Source organism: Gadus morhua, chromosome 9, assembly GCF_902167405.1.
Source record: "Gadus morhua chromosome 9, gadMor3.0, whole genome shotgun sequence".
NCBI lineage: Eukaryota > Metazoa > Chordata > Actinopteri > Gadiformes > Gadidae > Gadus > Gadus morhua.
Genome location: NC_044056.1, coordinates 22,354,439 through 22,365,597, shown reverse-complemented (window position 1 = coordinate 22,365,597; position 11,159 = coordinate 22,354,439). Strand labels below are relative to the sequence as shown.

At 44.0% G+C, this 11,159-nt stretch overlaps 1 protein-coding gene across 1 annotated transcript; it reads right to left on the bottom strand.

Moving 5' to 3' along the window:
• Positions 1-9,808: 9,808 nt before the first annotated feature.
• c9h15orf61 (chromosome 9 C15orf61 homolog) lies at positions 9,809-11,077 on the bottom strand. Its single transcript, XM_030366805.1, has 2 exons — positions 10,238-11,077; positions 9,809-10,111 (listed from the first exon to the last, which is right to left on the bottom strand). Exons 1-2 carry the CDS (start codon positions 10,590-10,592, stop codon positions 9,987-9,989), a joined length of 480 nt encoding a protein of 159 aa, XP_030222665.1. The 5' UTR covers positions 10,593-11,077; the 3' UTR covers positions 9,809-9,986.
• Positions 11,078-11,159: the final 82 nt, after the last annotated feature.

Genomic DNA, 11,159 nt, shown 5'->3' with positions numbered 1-11,159 from the left:
ATATTGTATATTAGATAATTAAGTAATTTAGTTATAGTTAGATTTTGTTGAATGTAAATATTTTTTCTATTTTGACAAAATGACCTCAATTAATAATGCTATAAAAGGCAATTAATGACTGACAAATCAAATCAATAGCCTTCAAGAACTATGACATTAACCTCATAAGGAATCATGAGCACTAACCTCCTATCATACTGACCATACATTACATATGTTTTTCTAGGGAAGGGTATCTTCTCATTTTAAAATGTTATCTATTTATAATTATTATTTTCCTGTTGTGGATGAATAAAGTACATCTCAACATCTAATTAGGTCTGGAGTTGAGTCTACAGGGCACTCGTCGACAGCAAGGACATAGGGACACAGGAACTAGAGAGCGCCCAGACAGACGGGCGGACAGACAGACAGACAGACAGCGGCTCACCCCAGGCCTTCTCTGTCATGCAGAACCCTGCCTCCCTGCTCTGATTCATCAGGCCTCACTCTCGGCATAATCACAGGTTAATTGGCTGGGAGGGCGGGTGACAGGGTTCTGCTGGAGAGAGGAGAGACAAGACAAACATGACTTTAACCGTTGAGGAACACTTTTATCATCAATCATGAGCCATCGGGGCGGCTTTGGGCGTGCAGAGTGGATCATAATAGCTTAATTAATTGGGGTCTTGGGGTCACTGTGTTTAGTGCTATGAAATATAATCTAACCTCTTAATTAGTGCCCATTAGGACCTCATTTCGATTATTATCATCTCTTAATTTTCTCACGCTTCCTGGTAATTAACGACATTTTCAGTGTAATTCTCAAATAGATTGGCGTGTTAAAACCCAGTGGTTGAACCACATGCTGTCAATATAAAAACGCATCATTTTCTTAACTAAACCATGTTCTAGTCAGGTGTGTGACTGCAACGTATCAACACACTCACATAAAAGTCTCCACACCCTTTAAGCACTGATCATAGAGGCAGAGCGGTAACAGCAGCGAGCAGCGAGGGGTCACCCCCCCCCCCCCGTACACAGGCTGACGGTGGGGGAGAGAGGTAGGAAAGAGGTCTTGACATTTCAATAAGTGGAACAGACCGTTAGTGATTCGGTCCCAACTTTTCTGAAACAATTATTGAGATGGCACCTCCAGGCCATGTGTGTTCCTGCTCCCCCGGGTGCTGCTGGCTGAAACAGTAATTGACTAAATTGTAGAACACATCAGGGCCATTTAAAATTTGCCGAAAATGAATCGTTTAAAATGAAATGAGGGTGACTCTCAAATTAGCAGGGAATATGATTGAGATGTGGCTCTGGGAATTAGGAAACATGATTTAGTGCTCCGCAGGATGGAGCGTCTGTGAATAGTCCGGCGTTACACCCACACACACACACACACACTCATTGCTATGACTTATATTTAAATATCATAGCAGTTTATCAAAGCTTGAATAAAACACCATGACTCTTATTTAAACACAACAGCTAAGTTTCCATGATGACTTCCTAAAGATGGCACTGATTATCTCACCATAGCCGTTCATTTGCAGAGCGTTCATTGGCTTCTATTTATGGGGCCCTTGTAATTGCTATATCTACATAGTTATCTGACAGTTGAGTCCAAGTCACAAATACTCCACAGTATGTGAATTACACACATCTATCTAATTTAACATTTGAGAAAAACGATGTATTTAAGCTTTATCATATCCTTTTCAGATGGCATCACTAAATACATTGTCAATATTATGTTCCCTGTGTACACCATTGCCAGGTTTTTGTCATTCTAGTGGGAAAACTGCAGAAAACTGCAGAAAAATGTATAAAGTACTTGACCGACCTTGTATTATAAGTACCAACTTCAATCTCCGAGGGTGACAGTTGAGTCCATGGAAGCGTAACTTGGCCAAAGGAATTCGGGTTGTGAGCAAACTGCGTGATAAATCATGGGAGAGAAATCTCATTGGTTAAAACATATTGTGCTGCGAGGTGTTTAGGGAACATGATCTTAGCTACATTTTACAAGGGTGTACTCATTTCTGGGGAACACCACCAAATGACTGTGACTGTTTAAAGGCCTGACACTTGTGATTGATTGTTGTGCAGGGACTGTGTTGATTGTTGCCTGTTGTGCCAGCGCTGTGGCTCCCAGCAGCCACTGCTTCCCTCTCAGCCGGGCTCAGCTCCCCCAACCCATCAAGAGTAATTACCACGTTCATTAGCCCCGCTGGTGGCCAAAGCATTTAAGCACAAAATATTTTCTTTATCACCTCTTGCCCGTTGCATTTGACCCTCTTAGAAGTCTGCATAGTGCATTCATGTATATGATTGTTTCTTTGTGGTTGATATCCAACCCTATTTTTTTAACAGCAAGGACGAGTCTGAAATGGAACCGCGTGATAAAAATATTCTCTCTTAAAAAGGATTTCAGATTGGCTGCCAAACTGTGGCTGTTCATGTAAAAGTGCAGAAGGACCGATTATGAAAAACCCTGGGTACAACACACATTCCATGGTGAGACGCTTACACCATCGGGAGGAAATGAAAGAGCCACGAGCTATCTGAGGGCGATGTCCGAGTAATTTTTCTTTAATAGGAAAATTGTTACTTATTGATCGGCACTTTGTAGTGCCTGACAGCTACGCTCCAATCATGACGGCTGTCAGGCCCGTGGAACATACTCTGGGCTCCTTTGCGGTTTGATGGCACATAGATTCCCATTACTGGCACTTTTCCAATGTTAATTACCTCCAACATAATATCATCTCTCTTAAAGGACTGTCACACAGGCTAGCCGCGTCCCACCAGAGGCCAGTGGGATGGGAGGGCTGTTATGAGAGGGATGGGCTGAATGTGTCTATAATATGCTTTTCCTGTTGAGAGCTCTCGCTGAGGCTGTGCACCACTGACTCTGGCCATTAGGCTGCATGATGGGCTTTTCTTTTCCACACCATTTGCCATGGTCAAAATAGCATAAAAACTCAATTTTGGCTCAATAGCAAAGACTTCAACTGAATAATCACAAGGGTGAAACTGTAACTATTACAGAGGTACCTCTGGGATAGCCATACATAACAGGGGTGTCAAAAACAGTGTAGGTTTTCTGGAGGGCAAAGTGTTTAAAGTGTACGCTGTTAGCTTTCGCTCCGACATCTGCTTTTAATTACTCAATTAGCGCCATCATTTAGTCTCCTTGACACTCATCCAAATAGCACATCATAGCCAGGAGTTGTTCGGTTCAAGCAGAGCGTTAAAGTTGCCATGAAAAATGCATACATGATAATGTATATGGATAATTTACTAATTGACCCAATTAAAGAGAGGGAATTGCTTTGAATGGGAACAGCTCCAGCGATGCCCTGCAGCGCGACGCGGTGACACCCCTGATCAACCGCCTCCCCTCTGCCTATTCACACGCCTGTGCCCGGGGTCATGGATCAGCCAGACAAAAGCATTTCCTCTCAGTCATTCAGCAACAATAACATCCAGTATTCGAAAGTTACACGGCACTAAAAGAGACGGGGCAAAAATGTTTGCAGATGTGTTTGTCAACTGTGTTTTCACCGTTTCTTATCAGATCGTTGCCCATCCGTTGTCTGGGGCAACCTCTCCTCTTCCCTGAGATGCGAGCCGATTGCTCAGAGAGTCCACCATCGGACTCAAGTGAATTAGCGCAGGCCTATTTCCCAGCATAGTTAAACTAATTCAAACCCCTCCTCCTCGCCCACCATCAACACCACCGCGCACACACACACACACACACACACACACACACACACACACACACACACACACACACACACACACACACACACACACACACACACACACAAAGAATGATTGTTCCCCTGCGGTGGTGATTTCCTTGCCTGCTATGGATGCATAAATAAACATAGGCATAAATACACAGAGGACATTGACTGGGACTGGCCGACCAAGTGGGGCAGCTGTTATTAAAAGGGCTATTTATCACTGTCACCCCTCGCAGGTTCCATCCCTCTCTGCCCTCCAGCGATGTCACCAGGCCGCACAGGAACAATGTCTCATCCCGGCCCAACCTGCCCACTCCTCCAGCTCCCCAAAACAAACAGGACGCGGGCAAACAGCCACGCTCCTCACGGAGGCTTTGAACACACACAGATAGACTCTACTGTAGAGGCTATGCACACACACACAGATAGACTCTACTGTAGAGGCTTTGAACACACACAGATCGACGCTACTGTAGAGGCTATGCACACACACAGATAGACTACTGTAGAGGCTATGCACACACACACAGATAGACTCTACTGTAGAAGCATCACACACACAGATAGACGCTACTGTAGAGGCTATGCAGATACACACATAGAGGCTATGCACACACACAGATAGAGGCTATGCACACACACACACACACACACACACACACACACACACACACACACACACACACACACACACACACACACACACACACACACACACATACACACACACACACACACACACACTGATAGAGGCCATGCAGACAAACAGATACGCTCGCGTAAAGGCCCACACCTTTCGTTTATGCGTCACAATGCGCGCATACATATAATTGAACCAAATTGCTCGACTGCCAGTGAGAGCAAGGAGAAATGCTGAAACGGGAATCCCGCCACACTCCATTGCAGTTGACCATCTAAAACACATCTACACACATACGCACCGTTTATTTTCTGCTCCGGTGCATTATTGATTGTGCGCACAATTATCCACTTTTTCCAAAGCACTGCATTAAGCGAATTCCCCCTTTGTTGGACAATAAGTACAGAAGGTTGGCTGAGGCAACCCATCCTTCAGCCTAGGGGGACAGTCCACTTTCTTCCATAGCCTCATCACCATTACCAAGGCCATATACAAAAAGAACACACACACCACAATTAGTCCACCTCTTCTGGGGAATCCCAGCCAGGGAAGACACAGGCTCCGAGTCTTACCCTTGTCACGCGGCCACTTTACACGAGTCCCGCTCCGGAGTCGCCTTCTGAAAGGCCCATTGGGCTCTGCGGTTAAGACAGTGAACTCCTGGTAAGAGTTCTTGCCAATTATTGAATTATATTTTATAGTCAATTCGGTTTATTACGTCTTTTTAATGGATAGTCAATTCAGTTCAAAGCCTTGTCCGCGGCTTGCGGCTATGTAGTAACCCTTTAAAAGTATCACACGTGCGCGCTCACACACATGCTCAGAGAAACACACACACACACACACACACACACACATACACACACACACACACACACACGCACACCCACAGCAATCTCACTCACTGTTAATGATGTGCTTACTTAACCAATTTAGGCCCCCTTAATTCCTATTAATTCAACATAATAGCGATGCTCTCCACTTGAGTTAACAACACCCCAGCAGAAAAGCGCCGGGCCCCGAGGGGAGGCCCTTGAAAGGCGCCAACACTGCACAATTTCCGCATTCTTTGATAAATATGTAACCGTATGTATATCGCTGTTAAAATGCATAACCCTCGCGTAAGACCCCCATCAAGTCCGTTTTACACCTGTATTACATTTCCCCTTCAATCAGCAGCTTTCCTCAGACACCGGCCTCCCACGAGAAGCAGAAAACCATTACAGGAGACTGCAGCTCATTTGCAGAGAGATTGGAGATCACAGAGCTGCAGCATCAGAAAAAGAGGTATGAGGCGTTTCTGAGGACAGGATTGATTTATTCCACGACCCTGTTTGTATGCAGCCACAGCCTGCAGGGTGTACTTCATGTAAATCCCCAGGCCTGCATATCGTCTGCACACAAGAAAACAGAAATGCCCGAGAAAATATACCCAAAAGTGCCAAATTATAAAATATATATGTTGATGTGGAGCGTTGATACACAATTCTCTGATGATAATCAGATGACGATCACGAACCAGAGGAAACAGAGGCAAAATTTATATCGTGACATTAAGGGCTGAGATGGTGGAATATAAATAAATAAGTACTTGAGAGTATTTTAATTCTGACTTTAGAGAAACAGATCAAGCAGTGCCTGTGGCTAGAGGAGCCTGACTGCCTGCCGGTGGGGGGTAAAAGACAGCCGGGTGGGGGGGGAGTCTGTTTTGTAATGAGCTGAAACTTTAAATACTGCATAATATATAATGAAAATGGATAGTTCATTTAACTCTCGGGATAAGTCGGGGGGAAACTATTAAAATCCATTACTCATAATGTCAACAGAGTAAGCAATGAGTACGAGTGAAGGGAACGCCATGTTGAGTCGATAGCAAGATGTGGGAACAAAGTAATAATCAACCTAGAATGAAGAAAATAAGGCATTAAGCCATATGAATGAACGTACAAAAATAGCACCGCCGCGGCCCATCGTATCAGAAGAATAAAGCATTAAACTACAACAAATAAAACGCTGACGATGATAATGAATGCGTTTCTAATGTCGTAAGGTGTAATTATTCCGAGTCGATGAGGAACGTGTACCATATATGTATGGTTCATTCATTTCAATTGAAAAAGCGAAAAAGAGCGTGGCCCATAGAATGATTGAAAGATATTTCAGACACCTAATGTCCATAGCATTGACCGCATTTATAGGCACAGCAGGTGCTGCGCTGCTCCACCAGTCCACCCCCCACCCTCCCCTCCCCCACCCCCACCCCCACCCGCCTGCAATGGAGGCTTTGGGCTTCTGAAAAAAAAGAAAGGAAAAAAGAAATATGGCTCTACTTGTCAACCCTTACGTTCTGCTTAGTAATGACAATGTTTGCCCCCTTGGGTGAAGACATACACCATAATAGATTTTTAATAGCACTACCAACCCCCCCCTTAAAAAAAAAGAAACACATGCAAAAATCCCATAATAAGGTGAACACATAAACATATTTGGTGGCACTCTCATTCAACACACTGTGCACTTCTTTCTCCGTACAAAAGGTCCCTCTCACCGCGGCGACATTGAGGATGTATTGAATCCACAAGGCCCCGGCTGCCCAGAGCCTTCGGATCGACATATGCCACGTCTAACTGTGCTGACTTTTAATTTGAAGGTGATCCACCATATACGGCAACGCATGCCGTGACTACCATTCCGTGTTGCTTTGAAATTGATTCTATATAGCGAGGCATGCCAGACGACTGCATGTCGGCATGTCTGCTGTGGTGTTTCCACTCTTAATTTGAAGGTGATCCACCATCCATACGGCGATGTGACTAATGGCTCTGGTGCCCCCGCTGCTATCAGAGCAGGTCGGGGTAGGGAAACGCTTGGCCAATCTACAGGCTCGCTGATAACCTCATGCACATTAGCTGCAGGGGTTGTTCCTACAATAATTGTTTCTGCCAACTTATGTGGCAGTGCTATGTATGTGACAGAGAGAGAGAGAGGGGGGGGGAGGGGAATACAGCAATTTGGTCCGATAAATAATTGATTTCAGAATTGCCATTTTATTCATAAACTACTTTATTTCAAGCACAAAAAAAATGCTATTATTTTAGACAGAGTAGAATAATTATTACACTGGCCGTATTGTTTTACACGTTCTCAACAAAACGCTGTACTCAATCTATCCACTTTTGTTTTGGACTTCCTGTCGAGGGAACGTCCCCATGTTCAGGATGCAATTTAACTTTACAAAAGAGATATTCATCGTTTGTCGACCGCTATAACTGCAGTTCACTCTTTTCAGTCGCTTCAGAAGGACGAGACGACGCAGCACTGAAAACACAGATGGCCCCGATCTCAAGGCAGCGCGCCTCTCCCTGCCGGCTCTGAGCAGCATGGCGGAGACACCCTAGACCACGCTGGTGGTGGTGCCCAGGGATCTGTGTCACACTGAGCCTCTGACCGGCCCCAACGGGGGCCTCCTCTGCAGGTTACGGTGCGCCGCAGTCGTGGAAAACAAATACCCTTATACTTACACACACACGTGGCTTGGATTTCACAGACTCACAACCATCTCTTAATAGGCAGACACAAAGCTGCGGTCTGTCGGGGCCCCATGCTAAAACGTCTCGGTGCTACAGTATCAATGCACCGGCAGAGGGTTCAAAAGGTCAATAAGTAATTAAGACATGGTTGCCTGAGCATTCCCCACGCACACTTTCAGGTCCCAGCGAAAAAGAAAGGCCAGAGATGAGAGGGGGAGATTTGGGTGCAGGTTGGTAACGTGGGGGATCGGATTTCCTTAAGTGTGTGTAAATGTTCCTGTCACAGGCAATTAGCATGATTAAGCGATAGCGTGCCGTCATCGCGCTGATTAAGAGGCCCGTGTGTGGACCGTGATGGAGCGAGCTCCCTCCTGACTTAGTGTGAACTATTGATAGAATTTAATTGAGAATATGTAACTATGATATTTATGGTTTTACTCATCATTCTTACTGTTTCTCTATTGTGCAATATCTTAGACCATTACTTTATTATGCATTGTTTTTAGACAGTTTTTCCATCCTATTCGTTTTATTTTGATTAATCATTGGAGATGATTTTGACTCGGTTATATTCATGCTCTACGGTGCTGCTTCTGAACCCATCTGGTTCACATCCTTTGTGCATTAGAAATCTGTTTAGGATTATTACTTCCCAATGATATCAAAGCAGTTGAGTTCTTTCCTTAACTTATTAGCTGTGTGCCCTGTGTTATCTTTCCCCTGTTAGTGCACTTGAGTTTGTTTTTCTTGGTAAATCATCTCCTTTAGGTTGACCATTCAAATACTTTGAAAATTGAATGATTAAGAATTGTGTTTTAATCATATTTAGAAGTGTCATTAGCCTAAAACCAAATACATGTGCACCAACAATAATAAATCCCTACATAGGGATTTGTCTAATTTCTAACAATACATAAATATATCTGACCATTCAGCTAGTCTAGCCATGTCTGAATCGATCGTAGAATAGTTTCCAACAGAATGCAGTGGTTCAACTAAGGAGGTTACCGAAAGCAGTCTGTACGAAATGTAGGCCGATATCACAGAACACATAAAGACCAAGGGCCAAGAGGTCCATTGATTTACATGTTGAACAAGAAATTATTCCTTCGGCTTCATTGTTGCTTAAAGAGAGGCCAAGGCCAGAAAATTGGGGTCGCTGATAAATGCTATTAGTAAGAGACGCTGGGGGTGGGGGCAGGGGGGGGAAATCAATATGGCAGTTTGTCAAGCAGAGTCTCCGAGGGGCCGGGGCCCGTGCTGCAGAGGTGCAGCGTGCCACGTCAGCAAAGCACATTATCAGAAATCAAAGGCTCACAAAGGCCTTGAGGACAGGGGAAGCGGGCCCCGCTCAACAAGGGCCACACTTTGGTAATTAAAACCCATTTTATCACACCTGTCCTGTCACCAGCTCTTCTTTGGCACTATTGACAAGCTGCTGCATGGAGACTGATCACTAATTCCTCTTTAAATAAATGAGCTATAAGTTATTTAAATGAGTGTGGTTCACAAGCTGTGGGTTGGAGACCATGGGGAGGCAAACCTTATTGGTCTAACATTATTAAACAGTCAAGGAAAGATTCTTGAATAACGTTTCTTATTACAGGTAATTCCTGTGACTTTACAAATAAAATATTTTTGTTTTTATTTATGTTTACCTAACCGATCATTGGTAAAGGTAGTGATCTTGAAGTATATTTCCAATTTTTTTTATTATCATATCCTATTTTTATAGAGCAAAACCAGTTTTCATATTATGGGTCACTATAGAAAACATGCCTGTTGGAAGGGTTGATTTATTGTATTTGCATATATGTTGTTGCTTAATAAGTTTGATTATTTTTACGTGTCTAAGCTGGTGGTACCTGAAATGACAGTAATAAGTGAAACAATAGGCCCAATTGCATTTTTTCATATTAAATACGATTTATTAATAAAATAATTTACAATACTGCCAAACTGAAGAAAGCAGAAGCACTGAATACTGACATTTGGATAGCAACAGAAAAAAAACTTTACATTCTCACAGTATATTTTGAATAGTGTAGTTCTCTTTGTCCCATTTGATGCATTCTTGTTTCAGTACTGAGCTCCATCTTCTTTGTATGCAAAATAGACCGTTACCTTCCCAACACTCGTCTGCACTGTTTCAGAAGCCCCCACCACCAGCCAGCAGCCCACGCCATAGGCTACACAGGGGACACCTGCAACACGTGGACACATTTGTCCATGTTTAAGCCGACACTTCCATGAGGACTTCATTAATTGGATGCATCAAATAAAGAGGACACAAAGAAGCACATTGCTGATCACACATACACCAAACAAACCTAGATTGATGACTTTCAGGATGGTAAAGAACGTGTCTTCTATATCCAGGTTCTGGTGGGGTGCCTTTGAGCAATGATATTTGATAAAAGGGAAGCAGCCTGTTCTGAGTATTTGATAGTTAGTTCCAGAGACACTCCAGTTGAAGTTGGACAGTCCGAACTGGTCGTTTTCTACGGCGCTGTAGGGGACACAGAAGGAGGTCCAGGGGGGCAGACACCGCTGCGTGAGGTGGCAGTCCAGCACCTCTGAGGCGGTGGGACGGGGTCCCGTTCTGCCGAAAGTGCTTGGAAAGAGCACTACCTTAAGAAAGACGTTATGCACCCTTCTAAATACTTCCTTCATGTTCGATTGCATTGCGTCTTTTGATCTTGGAAGTGTCTAAACTGGCAAAAACAGTGAAGGTCAGATCAACATGGTGTGCATGGTGGAAACTTCCTCACTGCAGAACCAGGTGGTCAAAACGTAGCCGACAATGCGGGCTCAAAATAGACGAGGTTAAAAGCGGAGAGAACGGGTTGACATCCAATTCTATGTGAGAATATCCGTTTTCAGTGTTTCGGCTGCCAAGTAGGCTAATGTCATGCAGAAAGAGAGCTAAACTTTAATGAGGAAGGCGCGTTACCACCGACATGATGAAGCTTTTGTGTAGCTTTGCTACACAGAAAAGCAGCCGACATCGTGTTTTCCTTCACGGGGTTACACTTGATATATGTATATATGCAGCTCTTTGCGCATTTCATACCTCAGATAATTGTATATTTACAATTTCAGCCTACCGAAATTGAATGACAACATTCTCTGGTCGGCTACTGTGGCGGTGTTCAACTTGTGCCTCCGCTGTAATCATCCGGCTGGAAACGGAGCTAAACCAATGTTTCCGTTCAACGACTGGAACCACTCCAATGATCCCCTTGATTACCA